At 38.8% G+C, this 19,706-nt stretch overlaps 2 protein-coding genes across 2 annotated transcripts; one reads left to right on the forward strand and one right to left on the reverse strand.

The window, feature by feature from the left end:
* Window positions 1-6,940: 6,940 nt before the first annotated feature.
* m17 (IL-6 subfamily cytokine M17) lies at window positions 6,941-8,209 on the forward strand. The gene is made up of 3 exons (XM_012849351.3): window positions 6,941-7,018; window positions 7,403-7,551; window positions 7,660-8,209. Exons 1-3 carry the CDS (start codon window positions 6,964-6,966, stop codon window positions 8,128-8,130), a joined length of 675 nt encoding a protein of 224 aa, XP_012704805.2. The 5' UTR covers window positions 6,941-6,963; the 3' UTR covers window positions 8,131-8,209.
* Window positions 8,210-13,101: 4,892 nt separating this feature from the next.
* tescb (tescalcin b) lies at window positions 13,102-19,325 on the reverse strand. Its single transcript, XM_012849352.3, has 8 exons — window positions 18,785-19,325; window positions 18,182-18,251; window positions 17,872-17,952; window positions 15,195-15,334; window positions 15,044-15,105; window positions 14,748-14,855; window positions 14,612-14,659; window positions 13,102-14,423 (listed from the first exon to the last, which is right to left on the reverse strand). The coding sequence occupies exons 1-8, from the start codon at window positions 18,846-18,848 to the stop codon at window positions 14,346-14,348; spliced, it is 651 nt and encodes a 216-aa protein (XP_012704806.2). The 5' UTR covers window positions 18,849-19,325; the 3' UTR covers window positions 13,102-14,345.
* Between the last annotated feature and the right edge of the window lie 381 nt (window positions 19,326-19,706).

Consider the following 19,706-nt stretch of genomic DNA (forward strand, 5'->3'; position numbering starts at 1 on the left):
ATAAGATGTTCAACGTTCCTCATTTTAAAGCAGGAGTAAGACAGCACTTTTCTGTAAGAGTTCTTTTTCAAATACTATTTTATTCTTGTAATTTCCTCCCCCAAAAAATCCCACCTACCATAAGGGGGTCACCAGTCTGTGGTAGTGCTATTTTGGGGCTCGCAGTCTGAAAAGTTTTGGAACCCCTGCTCTAAATTGCCCTTAGGTGTGAGTGTTGTTTGTCCTCTATGTCTCTGTGTTGCCCTGTGATAGACTGGTAACTTAGCCAGGGTGGACCCCGCCTCTCGCCCAATGTCCGCTGGAAATAGGCACCTGCAGGTAAAAGAAAATAGATGGATTATGGAGAGTGGAATACTCAATTTCTATCATGCCTTTGTTTATTAAATTGAAAATAAAATCAGAGAAACTATTTGAAATCGATAGCCTTTTACCTTGTCTTTTGAGAGAGGCCTGACTCATTTATAAACAGACGATTGAGAATCCTTTTAACTCTAAATCTGCCAGGGGTATGAATAGTTTTGATCTTAACTGAATGATGCTTTCTTCCAACTTCACATTTCCCCATCTCTTAAATATGCTCATGTTTTTGCCTTTGATATAACCAAATACCAACCGTGCTGGTTACAGATTGAAGAGGAACTGGCTGCCCTTCAGAAGGAGCGGACGGAAAGGATCAAGCACCTGCTGGAACGTCAGGACAGAGAACTCGGCGCTTTTGACTCCGAGAGTCGGAGCCTCGGTTTTGGAAGCCTTGGATCGCTGGACTTCCCCAAAGAAGACAACAGATGAAAGTGGATCTATCTTTTTAAAGGACAACATATCCGTGCCCCCGCTCACATCCAATCGGCCGTTTCTGCTGCATCCGTGGAGACAAACTGGATAGCTTTCGCCGCTACTCTTCTTCTTCTTCTTCTTCTTCTTCTCTCTCTCTCACTTTAGATATTGCATCTTCGAACAGAGGCTGTTTTGCTTTTGCGGTGACACTCGGAGGGAAAAAGCAGAACAGAAGAATCCTTAAACATGTCTGCTAACAAGCAAACTTAGTGTAACTTAACGTGTTCCGATAACAGACTCTTTCCTCCACGCCATCTCCTCTTTTTTGGTATGAATCGAACAAATCAGGAAATTTTAGTAAAATGGGCACTTTGATATGTTTAATTAGAAACCCATCATGTTCATATGATGCTTAATGTGTGTGTTACATGGAGGGACATTGTGGAATGTGAACTGCGGACTCCCCCGTGGTGTTAAGCTGCTTTTATTTCTTTCTATTATTATTTGATTTTGCTGTATTTATTTAATTTAAATCTCTGAATGTGAATATTACTGTATGGGGGGGTCATTGGGGGTTTGCTTTTTTTTTTTTTTTTTTTTTTTTTTCAAGGATTAATTTCTCCTACCGGTCATACAGCCACAATGTGCTTACACATACAGTATACTGTGGTCCCTAACTTTTCCAGCAGATTTCATTTATCAGTATGTAGAATCAATTGGCATCAGCTCGATCGAACCCGTTCGATCCTCTCACAACTCGGCATCCCACTCGCTCAAACTGCTTATTATTGCATGCACTTTAAGGACAAATTCAGGTTGTGAAGTGAAGCATGAATCTGTCAGAGATTTTAGCCGTTTGTAAATAAGTGGTCATAGCATATGTTCTTTTTTTTTTCAAGCCTATCAATATTAGACATAAGCGCCATATTTGATATGATTCTTTTTTTTTCTTCTTCACAAATGCCTTTATTTGAGTTGTGCCTGAAGCAGGTTTGAGTTAAGTGTTTGTAATATCGATATTTTAACTGACTTAGGCCGGCACTGTTTAGTTTTTTTTTTGTTTTTGTTTTTGTTGTTGTCTTTTTTTTTTGGGTTCGTCTAAACTTGTGAATCATTTTAACTGTTCACTAATCTTGTAAAGGAAAAATGGTGAGATCTGTGCTGTATAATTTTTGATATGAATATTTGTACATGAGAACATAGCTAGAATATACAGAGACACTGGTCTATTATCTGATAACAGAGCTTAACGATAAAAGATTTTGCTTGGTTTTTTATAATGTTGAGAAATGGTCATACAATAGTTCAGTATATTGCTAAGTCGGACCATTAGACTTTCAGATTGTATAAATGCTGGTGAATGGAACCACGGACTTCTTGTTTTTTCCCCGTGACCATCTTTGAGAGATCAGAGACTCTGCAAACATGTGGGTCTGGGCTGCATTCGAGCAATTTGCGTCTGAGGGTTTCGATATTATCCACCATGTTCATTAGAGTCATTGAACAGGTTGCACAATTGTTCCATTCATGGTGAATGGAAAGATAATTTTTGGTGCTTGATTTCTAATACCACCTTTAGCCTTGCTGTCTTTTTGTTTTGGGGTTTGTTTTTGTTTTTGGAGAACGATTGAGTTTCACAAAAGGTTCGTGAGCATTTTGCAACCTCCTCTTGTTTAAAAAAAAAAAAACGCAACAGGTTTTTCAAAGATTCGTGACCTATTTGGAGCCCTCTTAATGCAGTGAATTTCTCAAATAATGAACTATATGTATAAAAAGAAGTTATTTCATCATGGGTCACTTTTTAAACATTATCAAAAGTGGTCTTTTTAGTTTAATTTTTCCCCACATCAAAAGCTATCATTAGTTTAATTAGTTCTTCACAAGGGGGGCTGGAAAGCTTGAAGATACCCCATAAATTCCCAAAGTATTTTAAACTGTAGGAATCTAATAACTCTCAGTTTGTGAAGGCAATAGAACCAGACGGCTCTTGTCTGACCCGACTGATTTCTGAAGTTTGAATGGCAAAGCTCGGTTTTTCATGAACTTTCTAAGAATTTCAAGAAACTCTGTCTCATATGCAGTAAAGCCTTTTTGTTGTTGTTGTCTGGTCACGTATCAACCGAAGCTTTTGAGGTGCTCGAGCGTGTTTGCCTGAGAGCTTCAGAACAACAGACCTTACAATTTGTGTACATTTTAGGTTACTAGAAAGATGTATTTAGTTAGAAGAAAGGGGACTTTCCTAAAGAATTTTATTCACCATTTCCTGTGCAGTTCGAAGACAAAATAAAAGAGATTTTGTTGAAAACAAAAAAAGAGAGTCTCGACATTCAACATCCTGCTTCTTGACACAGAGGAATCCTTAGTGTGTGTGGTTTAATTTCTCTGCAATGCCTGCTTTATGTGGTGTGAAACTTCTCACGTTTTCTCTTCTTTGGTGGGAAATGACCGCTGTGACCTACATTTATTTGTTTGTTGCTTCCTTACTTAACAAATGTAAATACAGGTAAGAATAACCGGAAAACAAGAAAGACGAAAAATGGGAACAAGAGATGAGAGGGAACTTGACGTGCAGAGGTTTACTTTGAGGCTTGCTGTCATTTAAGTGTGATGTTGCTCGATTTAAATGGCAAACATGAGTTTCTTTTGACACACTGGTGGCAGGAATTCTACTGCAATTTCCTTGAACTGTCACCCTCTGAAATAGACAGCTGCAGCAGTCGCCCCGCCTCACCACCAACACCACCCCTCACCCCATTTATTTAACCCAGGGGTAAGTGGAAAGCCCCGTGGCATGGCATGAAGAGTGGTTAGCCTTTACCTGAAGTGCTGCTGACATGGTTGCGGCGCATCGAGTTTCCCTTCCTATTCTCAGGTAGTCTGTGGTTTGGCAATCAAAATGTGTTTTACCGGGGTGAAACCGAATTGCAAATGCCTTAAAAAACTAAATCATCGGGGTCGTGTCAGATCACAACAAGTTGTTTCACTTTCAGCTCCAGTCATTGCAAGGATAGTCTATGTTGCAGTCTGAACTCTTACTTTCAGACATGATGCAGACTCCCAAGAGAAAGTTTTTGAATAAATAGGCAAGTATTCATGAGGAACCAACATAATTCAGCCCCCTTTACGCTGATACCCTGCAATGAAATCCAATGCAACCAATTAGAAGCTACCCAAATAGACAATAGAGTCCAGCAGTGTGTAATTTAATCTTAGTATAAATCTAGTTGCTCTGCTAGGGCTTCAAAGGTTAGACAGAGAACTTTAGTGAACAGAACAAGGAACACAGCAGATAGGTCAGGGAGAACGTTGAGGAAATTTTTTTTAACAAAAGGGCTAGGTTATAAAGCTATCCCAGGCTTTGAACATCTCATGGAGTACCATTTTCACCCATCCCCTGAACATGAAAAGATGTAAACAGGCCTGCAAACCTAACAAGACATGGCCGCCTACCTAAAATAACAGGCTGGAACGGGAGCGCTTCAGTCAGCGAAGCAGCCAACAGGTACTTGCTAACGCTTGAGGAGCAGATCCACAACTCAGGTGGGATAGTCCGTTGACATGAAAACTTTTAGACTTTAAGTCTTCACTCCACTTATCTGGCTTTTAATGGAATAAGTTTTGACTCTGAACGCTAGAATCAGTCCAGGTTATAGTTTGCCATGGGTCATGCAAGGAAAACAGCAAACATGTAGAAGAAGGCGCTCTAGTCAGTTTATAACCAAATTGAACAATTTGATCTTCATGCAAAATGCTGCAAAATAATCCTGCACATGATCCTGATAAGAGCATCCCCATGCTGAAACGTGGCGGTGGCAGCAACATGATCTGTTCCAGCAGGGACAGAGAAGCTAGTCAAGGACTTGAGACTGGGGGGGGGGACTTCACCTTCCTGCAGGACTACGACCCTAAGCATATGGCTGAAGCTACAACGAAATGGCTCACACTGCAAAAAGGGAACAAAAAGCAAATAAAATCTTGTTAAAATTAGTGTATTTATCCTTGATTTGAGCAGGTACATAAAATAATCTGCCAATGGAATACGATTTTGTATTAGGAACTGTCATACTATTTACCTGTTGTCAGCCTCCCCTGGTTCTTTTATCTGATAATGTGGCGTTTCTATTGTAGACTTCTGTAGTAATAAAAATACTCTTCAAATTGTTACTATACGTTACCATATTTAATCTAAAAGACAGAGGAATGTTTACAGATTCAGTTCTGGGTTCTCCTAACAACACAACGCAACCTGGGAACCCCGTTTGTTCTCACAGACAGACATTAAATACCAAGCATGTGTCCACCCATTCGGGGGCGTGCACAGTATGATATCAGTGTTCAGTTCATCACATTGGTGGAGAAGATCATGCTGTAATGCAGACGTCCTTGCTGACACATATCACCCATAACAGTCATTCTGTCCAGTCTGAGTATGTCAGACACTTTGCCTTCAGAGTCTGTTTATCTGTAATTTCCATGTCAACTAATTTTGCAGTCTAGTCTCTGTAATCTCATAATCTCTTACAGAACAATTAATCTCCATCATCTTATTTAAAGTGTAGCCTATCTAATTGTCTATTTTAAGGGTCAAAATACAAATTTTATTGGCAGATAATTTTATCTACTTGCTCGAATCAAGAAAAAATACACTAATTTCAAGAAAAGGTTACTTTTAGTTCTGTTTTTGCAGTGTAGATGAAACCATATTCATGTGTTAGAACGATCCGGTTTAATTAAATCTAATTAAGAATTAGTCACGAAACTTGAATATGGATGTTTACAGGTGCTCTCCATCCAGTTTGATTAAGGAATTTCAGTCAAATTCAGAGATTTCCCTAAAAAACCTTCAGCTGTGATTGCCGTGAAAAGTGATTCTTCCAAGGACTGACTGAAGGGAGCTGCACACAAATGCTCGGCACACTTTTTACACTGGTTAAAATGTTAAAATCCAAGCATCATTTTCCTTTCATTTTACAGTTATCTGCTACTTTACGTCAGTCTCTCACACCAAATCATATCAAAATATAGTGGCTTGTGGTTATGTACTATGAATGGGGAAAAAAAGTATGTGTAGGAACACATTTGCAAGAATGGGTGGTTTCTGTCTTAACCCTTTCGAGATTTTGCCCTTTAAGCAGAAGTGACCATCATTCTTAAAACATTTCCTGCGGTTTCTCACTCCTAACACCGAGCGACGCAACGCAGTGATGTGCAACGATGAACTCATCTGCTGATCCGGCCTGGGAAAAACTGAGGCCTCATTGCTTCTTGTTACGTAGATTCGGTCGTCTTTACGAATTTGGTAAAGTTTCTGATTGTGAAAGGCGTTTCCTGTGAACTTACTAGCATCGTGTATGGAATACCACATAAGCGATTATTGCACAGACAAACAGGCTGTGCTCTGCGGTGTTAAGATAAAATTAAATAGAAATGTTCATCAGAACTCTAAGGCAAAAAAGGAGGCATTCATTTTAAATGGTAAAAAGTAACTTTGCTTTGCTATCTTTACACCACTCACCTCACAATTTTATTTATTGTAGGTGTTAATAGATTAATAATACTCAAGAAAAATGGATGTTTCATGGGACAGTTTGGATCCTCCTGATAAAAATTGTGAAAAGTATTAAAAAACAAGCAGCTCTGAATGCAAAGGTCATCTCACCTTTGCTTTGTCAAAGAATCAAAGCCTTTTGGTAAAATGTTCTTTAGTTTGTTAGAAGTAGTAGAAGTGAGTTAAGAGCTTTATCAAAGGACACTTTTGACAGTTTGACACCTAATTGTAAATCAGGGTGGTTTATTTTCTGAATTAACATAAGCCTACCAGTTGTGGGTATGTTTGTATTCTTTTTAGGCTTTAAATACTTCTACAATAGTTAAAATGTATTATTTCTTGGGATTAGGTAAATGCCCCAACATGTCCGTTCACAGGTCAGGCATGTTTGAGTAACATCCTCTTCCTTAATTTTTTTTTTTTTTTTTTTTTTTGGAAATAGAAATGAACAAATATATTAATATTATTGATAATAATAGGAAGAATTGACATCTTAGTCAGAAAGAAATCTGCAAAGATGACGTGCTTTTTTTTTTTTCAAAGTTCGGCGCACGTCATTTCCTGTGGCTTCTTTTAAAGAAGTTTCAAAGGAGTGTGATCATGACGAGTTCACGCAATTTGACAGTGAGACACAGAGGAGAATGAATGGTCATGTAAAGAGTATGAATTTTCAACAGCGTGCGGAAACAGCAGCGAGTAAGTTTGACTATATTTCTTTCTTCTCACCTCGGAAAGCAGCTTTTAACATATTAGGATCTTACTTTTCTTACAATTCTGCAACCTATTTTTAGTGACTTGTGGCTGTTGTGAAACTAACTGAAGTTTGCTGTTTCCTGCATGAATGAGTTCCTTTTTAACTTTTCTTGTCCAGTTTGTGTGTGAAATAGACTTTCTCCCCCCCCACACACATACACACTCACATCATTCCAGTACATTTAAACTCTAAAATGTAAGGACTTTTTTTCCTGCTGTGTCTTCTGTATGGGAAGGAGTTTAGTTCTGTGCTTGCAGTTTTGTAAATGAACATCTCAAGTAACGTGAGGCAGAGTTACGATAACTGACCACTTCTGTTCTCCTCAGCATTACTCTGCTTCCTGCTGCTTCTGGCAGTTGATTCAACAAAAACCGTGGCAGCCGCCAGGAACCGTGAGTGCAGTTCTGATCTGGAACGGACTCTCAGGCTCACCAAACTTATCCACAGGCAAACTGGTGTTCTAATCAAAACATATGTGAGTAAATGTATACATTCACTTTATTTTGCCCTGAAAAAAAAAAAAAAAAAAAAAAAAATCATGTGATTACTTCGGTTTGATTTAAATTTCATTCATCTCTGGCAGAAAGCTTTCCAAGGAGAAATGGGACCGGGTGTCTGTAAGGCTACAGGGTTCGACGTCCCCGACCCAAACATCTCTGGGCTGGAGCCCTCAGAGAGGATGGCGAGCATGTACACGCACCTCCAGGCCTTCTCCTCACACCTGAAGAGGGTGCAGGAGCAGCAAACGGACTTGCAACTCCCAGGGAGCATAGTTCTGCGTAAAATTAACGAATCGAGAGTTCAGAACAAGAGGCTGAGCAGCAGCATAAACAGCCTTTATCACACATTCTTCCCAAACCTGCCTCTACCGGAGCCGGCGGGCGGGCCCACGACACTACCTCCGCCTCAGACCGTCTTCCAGCAGAAGATCTACGGCTGTGTGGTGCTGACGACCTACAAGGTGTTCCTGGCAAACATGTCTAAAAACGTCAAGACCCTGAAGAGCAAAATGTGCAGAAAGGCACCAAAAAGTACATCGAACTCGGGGAGATGACCAGAGACTGGCCTTTGTGGGTCAGTTTCCAGCAGCACTTTACTTACTGAGATGATCGTAGACTTATAAAAAAAAAAAAGAGAAGTGAGATGAAGATGGCAGGTACATCAGAGTAATGGAGCATATTTATGGTATTTAATATTTATTTTCTCAAAGTGTTTCTGGAAAGAGGTGTTTTGCTGAGCGTGTGGCATGACTAACAGGCTGATTGTTGCAATGTTTTGTTATTTAAATGTTTTTTTTTTTTTTTTTGCTGTACACACAACTGTAAAGTGTCATTCTTGTGTGGTTGCATCAGCGCAGAGAATTAAAAGATGCGACACAAGATCACCTGTCTGTCGGATTGTTCCTGTAAGCTTATCAAATGGGTTTCCCCCCCCCCCCCCCCTCACCCCACACCCCACACCCCACACCCCACCAAGGATATGAAAAGTATCATGTGCTGTTTTTCTTTTGCACAGAATCACTCCCTAAATAGGAATTAAAAAGAAAATCAGGAAGCTGCTGAGACGCTGACTGTGTGATATCAGCTCCAAGTGACGCATGCGTTCAACACAAGGCTGCATCAGATAGGAAAGATTTCATGAAACTGGCGGGCTGTCTGGTCAGTCACAAGGTGTGAGCGGGTGTGTGTGTGTGTGTGTGTGTGTGTGTGTTGGGAAGTTTCAGACGGCTGCATTTGTAAACAGTGTGTCATCTGCAGCTTTGCCTCTTTATATAGCGGTTCATGCAGGGGTGTGCTGTGAGCGTTGTAAATTTGGATTATATAGTTTCCACAGAAATTCACTAATTTTAGCCTAACTTTCCTCTAGTCACAAGCTTTCAAGAAACTAGAAGTAGATGGGGGATTTACTGCAGGTCATGAATCAAGTTCCCTGTTATGACTCTGTTTTATTTAAGGCAGCACTGGGTGCACCTTAGGGCAACACCTACTTACTTACTAAGTCTGGATCAAGCATTTCTGTTAACTATGTTAATGGTACTGCAACCTACGTTTCAGCAAATAGAGAACAGCCGCTGCCATCGCCGTAAAATCGTATACAGAGAGCACTGCAAACATAGTCCTGACGTTAAACCTGTTCACATATTGCTACCCAAGAACCACAAACTTTTCTGTGTCTTATTTGACTCTTATGTGATGGACCAACCACAAAATATTGCGTGACAGTGAAGCGAAAGCAAAATGATTCATGGTTTTCAGCATTTTTTACAAACAAATTCTCAAGCCTTGGGACAAATGAATTGGATTTAAGTCCAGCGTTCTGTCATTGTGGCGTACCCTGTCAGAATAACACCGGCGCTTGATTTTTCTATCTCCATCTGTCCGTCTAGACTCTAGACTATTTCATCGTAACAGAATACGTTTTTCAAAAGGTATGCCGATGCCATTTGTTAGAAAATACAATCTATAAAGGGGTTTGCTGTTTTGACAAATTTTGTTTCATAACAGATCCAGTTTATAAAGGGGAATGCTGTGTTGAAATCAACATGTTTAAACATGTTTCGGAGGAGGGAACTTAACGTTAATAACTCGAGCCAACACCAGAGGGAACGATTTCACAGGAGATTAAACAATTTTACGGCTTCTCCTGCCAAAAAAACCCAAAAAACTATAGAATGCTTCAGTGTATATTTCTTATAAGGCATGGAGTTAAGCAGTGTGTAATTAATAAGCAATATAATACACATAACCACTCATAGTGGAATTTAGCACATACGTAATTATGCAGGTTTCATTGCAGCACATGCGCATTAACGCATGTGCTGCAGTCTCAGGTTTTGGTCCAGGATTTACCATCAACTCTGGTTCTCAGTCACTGCTGAAAAAAACGCATCCCCACAGCATGATGCTGCCGTCGCCTTAATTCCCAATACAGCTATGGTGCGATCAGCCACTTTCCTTCATGTGTGGCACTTTGCATCTGAGCCAGGAAGTTCCAACATGGCTTGCAAACAAAACGTCTAATGGCCTTCTTTTGTAAACCATCAGTTTATTAATTATTCACATCTGACGTTGGTCTATCAGATTCAAACCTTAATGAAACACATTGAAGATTTGGTTGAATAAGACACAATCTGAAAACTGTTGAAGGGTATTAGACTGGAGGAATATCAGTACACTCTACAATTTCAAAACTAGCAGAACTAAACCGTATATCACTGGGCTGAACAAGAGCTGCTGTAAACACACCTTGCCGAAGTGGAAAGTGTAAATTTCATTAGTTAATACTTACAAATTCAAAGATTCTCTAAACATGAGGGTGAAAATTCAAGCCTGTGATCCTTAAAGCAAACTTTTACATTTAAATTAAACATTGAAATACTAGATTACAGTATGATAATATTATATTAAGGTCTTTTTGCACCACATGTTTTTTATTTTAAATTTTGAGGGGTGCACATGCAGCTGACTTTGATAAGATAAGATAGACTTTATTGATCTCACAGCCTTTATTACCATTAAATTTAATTTTCTTAAAAACAAAATAGGCGTAGACTTTCATTTTGAAGGGAAGTTGTCATTAGGGTTAATTAAACATTGCTATTTGAGTTTAGTACCTTTTAAATACTGCCGGCTGCATGGTGGAGCAGCTATTAGCAGTGATTGAATCCAGGTCCGGGATCTTTTTGCACTGAGTTTCCTTATCAGGGGAAGAGACGTGAAGGAGTGTCTCCACAATCACTTCTTCCTGCTCAGACAGAATGAAACGTAGACGTGAAATTGCACTTGAAAAAAATGCTTTTTACAAAAACTATGTAAGCCATGTTCAAAAGAAATTCTTAAAGGTTGAGTGGCTGAATCCTGTGGTGGCCTCACATGTGTTTTGTTTAATCTACATGAGATATGGCAACTGCAATGATAGTCAATAAATTAAAACATTATCACAAAAGTTCCATTCATTCACAAACTTAATGAACCAAGTGAAACACATTACACAGATTAATTACACACAATCTGGTGTTTTCAAGCTTTTATGTCTGCTAATTAGAATGATTTACCGCTTACAGTTGATAAAAATAGGACATTTAAGATTAAAATATTACATCAGACCAAATAAAAACATGTTCAATAAATGTGGGCTTAATGAAAAGTATGTTTAGTAACTGCTTAAAAGTTGTTATTTTTCGAAAGATATTTCATCTCATCAGAATGCATGTTTAAATTTATTCAACATGCATGAAGGAAAAAAAGTTCATAGCTCAGGTATTACCAGAGTTTAGAGTTTGCACGCATTCTGGGTAGATTAGAGAAAAGTCCTGAGCTGCTGCATCTTTCACATTTAGTTCAGGCAAGCTCTCTGTTCAGCAGAGGGAGCGACACTGGGTGAAAGTAGACATCCATGGTTTTGTTTTGATGCACGAATTGTCCACGTGGGAAAAAAAATGCACCAGCCAGCAAAACTAAGGTAGGAAAATCCACATCATCATAATCTGGAGAGGATGACACAATTCAGCTAAGATCAGGATTTCCAGTAAAATGTCTTAAAGTTATATAAGTTTAACTGTAATTTTATTAGAAAGGGGAACATTTTTATTATATTTTTTTTATTTGATTAGTCAGGTAAGGTCTGACCTATGATTATTACTACACTGAAATATGCCAGAGACACAATGCTCCAAAAAATAATGTGGTTTCTCACTTTTTATTTCTTGTTAGGAACTTGTGTTTATGGCAGAAATTATGACCAGCTGTAGAAAACATACGGTGTCACAATGTATTGCAGGTGCAAGTTCATCATGACAAGCCTTAGCTTCCACCTCTAGATGGCAGTATATCACAGCAACAAAAGGTTTTAACTTTGGAATAATCAAACAGCAATAACAATAATGTTACTAATAATGACTCATGTTTATGAGGGTAAGCTTCTCATTTTATGGATCATTTTAGTATTTTATGCTTGTTTTCAATGACTGAGACAGCGGCTCTAGAAAAGCATGAGTAGAAGGAAGAAAGGATGACAACATACCTCCTTATTGCTGCAACATTTGGTATAAAGTTCAAATGCAGACTTCCTGTTTTTCTTCTGTTTTTTATTCTTGTATTTATTTATTTTCTCCGATAAATACAGATTTTCTTTTCCAAAGGCTCACGTATGTAACTTTTCACTAACAATTGTATCTTGATGAAAAGACTATGTTATGCACTTTCGCTATTTTACTTTCCACAGCTCAATGGGAATTGTTTCCGTGAGTAATTTTTATTTCAACTGCTGCTCTCTCATTATCATAAAGAAATATTTTGGGTTTAAACAAACCTCAAAACAAGCGTAATTTTCACACGATAAAGCAGCAACATTTTTTGTTATAATGCTTATTTGAAATCAATTGTAAATGTTTGTTGTATAATGATTAAAACCTGAGAAACCAGGCATTTCACATGCATCATTTAAGACTCTTAATTAATATGTCATTTGTGCCCATAATAAATATATGTAAACCTTTCACCAGAACCAGAGCTCTTCTATCCTTTTTGACAGAAAGGCAAATAAGAAACTGTTTCAAAGGTCCTTTATTGTGGAGATACAGAGTGCAGGGCAGGCACATAATGCTAACAACCAGAAAAATATTTTCCGTGACAAAGAAGAAATCTCAATAAAAGTCTTGATACAAAAAAAAAACAAATATATTATCTCTGATCATGGAGAGTTATGAAAATAAAACTTTACATGTCCAAGCCCCTGTATTCACATGCATAGTCATTCACATCAGAATATTATTGCTTTTGCCATTCATACAGTAGAACATTATTGCTTTCTAGAAAAGTGGATATGCATTTTAATAAAGTTACAGTCACAAGCTTAAATACACTCATTATTGTCAGGAATCTTATTTTAATGTTGGAATTTGTATTTTTTTTTACCATTTTTTCAGACTTGATAGTTGATGATACAACTTTAGTTATTTCCAAATTCTACAACAGGTTTGACTTAATTTATGAATTTTCATAAATTATAATCCAGAATTATATATTATAATCCAGAAATATTCTAAATTACACATACAGGCTCTGTATACAGACATTTCAACCACCATGTGGGAAAAGGACTTATTGCAAGTTAACCCATGGCCCTGTGCACAGCTGACTGACTATTTGAAGTAAGCAGTCCGTATTTGCATTATTTAATCTACTTTGCAGTGCCAGCATGTGCAGAAGCTAAACCACAGTACGATGCTTCTACCACCATGCTTGTCAGCTATTAGTTGGAGAGTAGCGTCCTGTCTCTTCCAGGCATTCTTGTTGGCATCGTGACAGAATGAGTATTTGACCAAAAAACTCTTCTCTGGTGTTTGGCTTGTTCATGTTGCCAGCTGCAAGAGGCTTTGTTCTTGGTTAGAATAATCTCAGTTGAATGGAAACATGAAAACATTTTCCGTTGTAGAGATTTTAACTTAAATGGTTGGAACGGACTATCCAGGAAAGGCCTTCTGAAGGGCTTGACCCATGAAAATCAGAGGTATATGCATAAAAGTTAGAGCTGCGCCACGAAACTACCCCATTCTCCCAAGAACCGCGGTTACATTTCCAGTCAGCTAGAAGATGTGTGATAAAGGCATGATGCTCTAACGGAGCTTTAACCAAGCTTTTTCAGTGGTTTGGTTACATTATAACATTCATTCTGGTCTGAAAAAGAACAATTCAAGCTCATTCTTCAAGGTCAAAAATCTGAAACAACATTCGTGCCCATGAGGAGCATTTATAAAGTTTTTACTGGAACCGAAAATCTTAATATCTCTTTTTGAATAAATACAAATAAACTGTATGACGGTCCCTTTTTGTGCAAACAAAGACCAGGACATGCACATGATGTATCGCTGCCATAAATGTTTTCTCAGATCATACAGAAATGACAGGAAACACCTGGTGACAAGACAAACTATAATATCTCTCACCTTGGAGAGTTATGTAAATAATGGCTCATCTATTCAAACCTATATATTTGCATGCAGAGTCATTCATATTTTAATATTATTGCTTTTTTTCAGCCACACAGTAGCAGCGCGTTATTGCTTACAGTAAAGTGTATCCCCTCTAATAAATCACAATCATTCGTCTTTTAGTTTGCATAGTGGTTGCGACATGCATAAGGCATATGCTGCCAGTGCAAGTATTTTGCTACAGAGTAAAACAAGAAATTAACATCAAACAGTTAAGGCTTAAAAGTTTCCGTTCTCAACGTTTTCAAAGTACCGTTGAATACTTCGATCTAACAACCTCACTTACACAAAGTGATCGTGTCCATGTTTAGAAAGCGAACGCTCATTTTTGATTCGATCTCAAAGGTGGCCAGCAGCTGCAAAACAAACCAGCAAAGAGCAAACTCAGCGATGTATTTCAAACGTACGCGTTTTCAAAACCACAATTATGCTGAATACTGATCATAGAAACGTTAGTAATACACTATAACACTACATTGGCTACACTATTATTCCTCTATATAAAGCACTACCCGCTGCGACTGTTCTCATTGTGTGAACAAACCTTTAGAAAATGGTCAAAGGTGATTCCCTCATAGAATTCATCAGGTTCCTGGGATCAAAAAGGGAAAGTTGTGAGTCTGTTTCTACAAGGAGTGAAGCAAACCTAACATTATCTGATCACCAAACCACTTCCTTACCATGTGGCCAACTGATATACTGGCCACTTCCAACATGGCTGCATCAGCAATGCCTTTGGCTGTTTCTTTTCCCAGAGCTCCACTGCGAGACAACAACTCCTCCACCACCTGGAGACACGAGAACAACAAAAAAACCTCACATTACAGTTTAAGGCTCAAGTCTTGGATTTCTTAAGGTGAAAGAATGAGGAGAAATCCTCAATTTCCAGCTGGCTGACCAGCCTGACATTGGGTTTATATTACAATGAGTTGTTTCAGTATTGTTTGAGTATTTCTGCATGAAATAAGACGCTCACGTGTCTGTACTCCTCGAGTGTTATGATTCCATCGTTGTCTGAGTCGTGCATGTTGAATAAAACTGTGGAGGAAAAAATGCTAAATGTTTATTATGGCATATGCTTTGCAGCCGTTGGCAAACACCAGGTATGTGTGATTTAAAAGCCGTACATCTAAGTTTCTCCTTCCTGACACTCTCGCGCTGTTCCTCTGTCATGTGCAGGGACGGTGGCCTGAAGTGAGACATGACCACCACAAATTCTTCAAAGCCAATCTCGTCCACCTTGCCATCACCATCCTTGGAGAAGTTTCTGAAAAACAAAATATGTGTGCCACAAATATGCTAAATTCACATTATGTCCAAATTATGTATATAAAAAGCAATTTTTAGACACAATATTTAACACTAGTTTTACAGCTTTTATATTTTAATTGTTATATGGCTTCCAGCTCCTGAAATGTAGGTTCATATCCAACAGAAAAATGTGTTAAAAAAAGTGCAAGAAGAAAGTGAGCCCAAGGCAGCCAAGAATGCTGCTGAAAGTTGGCTAAGATACATAATTAGTATTGTGACAAATACTAATGAAATGTTTCCAATGCCAACGAAGGCATCAGTGCAAGACTAAACAATCACCCTGGGGGAAAGGTGGAGATTTACACGACGATGCATCCAGTGAGGAAGAAATAAAATCAGGAAAGCAAATTAAACCACAAGTAGAAGTAATAAAGAGAGCAGCAGCTTGGAGACTGGAAGCCTGGCTGGGTTCACACTTTGAGGCATCTTAAACAAAACCGTTCATCTTGGAAGAAAATCTTCAGTCATGACCACAAATCTGCACTGATTGGGAATATTACGTTCTCCTGACTGAAGACGATCTAATACAAATACAGAGCAGGGTCGAAGATTTTCCGTGAGTACATGTGAGCCGCATGTTTTCTGAAAAAAGACGACATCGTAACTTTGCCTCTCTCTGTAACCCGCATACACCTTGTGTTGCCTTTCAGGCATGAATCTGAATGGACCTTCGTTTTGAAGGAGCTCTTATTTTGAAGGGCAGTTTTCCTGCTAACTTCTGAGTCTCAGGTTTGTTTTCAGTTAGTATGGCAGTTTGAGGAGGCTAGCTTAGTTCGCATTTTGGTACATTTCTGTGTTTGACTACATGACTACATGCAACGTCGTAAGTTGATAATTTCATTACATTTATAAGTTGATGTTAAAAAAATATTATTTACATTAAAATGCCTTTGATTTATTTGTGACTAAAAATGTTTTATTTTGATTTATTTGCAAAAGGAAAGCACGCGCCACAGAGTTAAACGGTAATTTTTGTATTTGTCTTGTTACAGTTTTCATTCTGACCTTGTGTTACGAAGAAAAGAGCCACAGCAAAGAGCAACTAGAGCTTACTGCGACTCATGTCTTCATTTACAAGGAAGAGTTTAGCTAGTTGTATGGCAGCAGTTACTGCACTGCAGTGAGGACAACATACGCCTCACTCTCCAACAAATAACAAGCATGGCGCTGCCCAGTGTTGTATGATGTAAGGCAAATATCTGCTTTCCAATGGCTGTCAGTAGCGTCCTCGAACTCTTCCTTTCTAATGGACCCGCTCTACACGGCGTGTCTCCTGCCAACCCACCTAAAGATCACGTGAACATGTGTAAACGTTTGTGTCTGATCCCCCGCCATGATTTCTGTGTTTACTTCACATGAGAAGTCTGCTCATGCTCAGTGTTTTTTGGCATGTTTCTGTGCACAGCTCCACCAACAGGCCGATCATACTCGCTACAGCGTTTTCAGTGGTGCTGCGTCCTCATGTGGACGCGTTTTTTGATTCATTTTATATGATTGGTGAAAATTTACTGTTTTCATTTTCTTGTGGACAGGCTTGGAGATCTGATTGTCTCTTTTCTTTGCTATAAACCCTTTCAATGTTGTCTCCTTTCCCTACTTTAAGAATCCACTGGTATTAATAGTCGCCTATTCAGCACTCATAACATGCTTTCCATTCATCGCTAGGATGTGTCTGGTTGACCTCTACCCAGGGATTTCACAGCCTTGAACAATTAAATTCTTATTTGAATGGAGAAACTTTGGAGAAAAAAACTTAATGAAAGCTTGAGACAAAACTTATAATAAAGAAAAATGTAATTCAACGATATGTTCAAGTACTTTCATTACCAACGACTGTGTCATCGGGTTACTCTAAATAAGTGTGTGGAGACTACTTTGCTCCTCCCATTGAAACCTATATTCCAATTGTTTCACAATCCGGGGAAAAAATGTTTCCTACAGAGAAACTGTTTTTTGTGGATGGCGCAAAATCTGTATTTCTGTTCATTTCTGTCAGATTGGGTGGGACCAATAAGACCAATGAGAGTCTGTCATTGGCTGACCATGGTTAGTTCAGAAAACAGCCGACCAATCAAAGGGATTTCTAGCCAGCCCCACAAAGGAAACCCATATTTCCTGCTTACAGGATTTTTGGGGAAGGGAAAAGTGCTCACTCCGCATTGCAGCGGCGAATCCACACCACATATTTCCTTTAGAATGTCGAGACAAAACCAAAAAAAGGTAGTTATGGTATGATATAATATTTGTGCTTTAAGATGAAGAAAATTCTGAGTTAATATAAGAAAATATATTAACTCAGTGGTCAAAATAAAACACTGTAATTACTAAGTAACTATATTTCACATACTGACTGAATTGATAAATTTATTTGTTACATTTTTTTTTCCTTAAATGTTTTTTTTTTTTTTTTTTTTTACATTTTTTGGGTTACCCTCTTGCTAGTGTTTTAATTTAGAGACAATCTAAACGCATAGTTGAAACTCATCACTGTACCTTTGGTCGAAGAAAGCCTCTACGATCTGTGTACGGATGGGATTGGACGCCAGATCAGGGATTCCATTGAAGTCCTCCTTCCTGAATGGGTGGGGGTAAAAGAAAAGCCAAGGCGTTACTCGTGGTGCAACATGGGTATTTGATCTTACATGAGAAGACACAAAACCTGTCAAGCAGGTTTCCAGTTTCATACGAAGGTTGGCTTATTATCAAAGCTGATTCATCACTGTTTAGTGCTACATGGAATACAGTTTATAGACGATTAAAGCACTCACAGGGGACTGATGATCCAATTAAACGGTGGGCTCACCTTAAGACATTCTCACCATGGCTCAGATGTCTGAACCTCTTATGCAGGACCCCAATCTGCTCAAATGAAACTGAAAATAGAACCGCACAGAGAGAGCACATGACCATTTGTAGTTTTTAAACTTTAATTTGTGTTAATGTTAAAAGCTTTTGATTTCCAGCTCCTCTCTCGACTAATGGGAGCCTCTGAGCTGCCTGCTTTGTTTATACAAATTTCATTTAAAGCACTTTGCTTCGCCTTCTTGTGTATCAACCACACGTCTAAGAGGACGTTAGTTTGAAGCTTCAACGCAATAATAAACAGTGACGACCACGATCCTTTTGTATAGTGGATAACGTTACGCTTAACTTTCCCTTTACATTATTCATAGCTCCTGCGCCAAACTTGACGGGTTTTACGCGCACCTAAAAAAATAAAAATAAAAGACTGTGATGTTTATGTTTTATCAGAAAACTCGAGTTTGCCTGCGTGGATCCTCATTTAAGCTGAGACAGAAAAAAACAAAACAACAACATACATTTCCGTTTCAAGAGGCTCTAGTTTTCGCTTCCTTCTCGTCCGACAGAGAAGAGTTTGACAGGATGACGAATAACGATTACTCACAGCCAGTTTTCTCCGACAGATCAGCGTATTCTGATGGAGCCGGTGAGGACTGTAGGGTTCCCATCGCGGCTACGGCTCCCTCTGACCTGTGGAGTTATCACAGGAAGCAGCAAGCAGGCCCAGGATGTACGCGACAGGGATCAGGCGATCATGTTGCACAATAATCCATGTCCAGGTGAGCGCTTGCAGCGGCTAGATCCCGAGCGCACACCTGTTTCCCCCCCTCTGCGCCTGAACACCGAGCCGGTGTCATCCCCCCTGCAGGCAGCGATGGCCACTTCCGCAACACCCGTTCCTATGACGACACAGGCCTAAAAAAAAAAAAAAAAAAAAAAAAAAAAAGGCAGGGTGACGTGTGATTTATACTTTTGACGTTTTCAATCGCTTTAATGGCTGCAGCCAATTTCTTTCCAGGGTTTCATTTAATTACAGTCAAATTAAATAAATTAGACTTTCAGAAAATCCATTCAAGTGTTCATGTTTATTAATAGTGATGATTTTCAACTGCTAACGCAAGCACATAGAGCCTGATTCTTCCATAAAAGGACCGCTAAATTGTGTCGACAGACACAACTCGGCCTGAAAATCAGGCCCATAGATCTGTATCACATCAAACAAGTAAATAGGAGAGTTGTGCCAGTTTTTACTTAAAGTGACTTTAAAGGGAGACCATGACAGTGATGTTTTCAACTAAGATATGGACACATCTTTAAGGATCTGGTGTTTCCATGGGAGCAATCACTCTGGATCTGAAATCAAGAAATTGAGAAATTGAAAACAAAAAGTTGTCTTGTGGCACAACTTGCACCCAGTGTGGAGTGTAAGTTGCACCTATGGAGAGAATACATTGGGGTAAGTTGTGAAATTGAATATTAAAGTGAAATAAGGATATTTTAATCTCAGAAACTGTGATTGCATAGAA

Source organism: Fundulus heteroclitus, unplaced genomic scaffold (genome assembly GCF_011125445.2).
Source record: "Fundulus heteroclitus isolate FHET01 unplaced genomic scaffold, MU-UCD_Fhet_4.1 scaffold_344, whole genome shotgun sequence".
Classification (NCBI taxonomy): Eukaryota; Metazoa; Chordata; class Actinopteri; order Cyprinodontiformes; family Fundulidae; genus Fundulus; species Fundulus heteroclitus.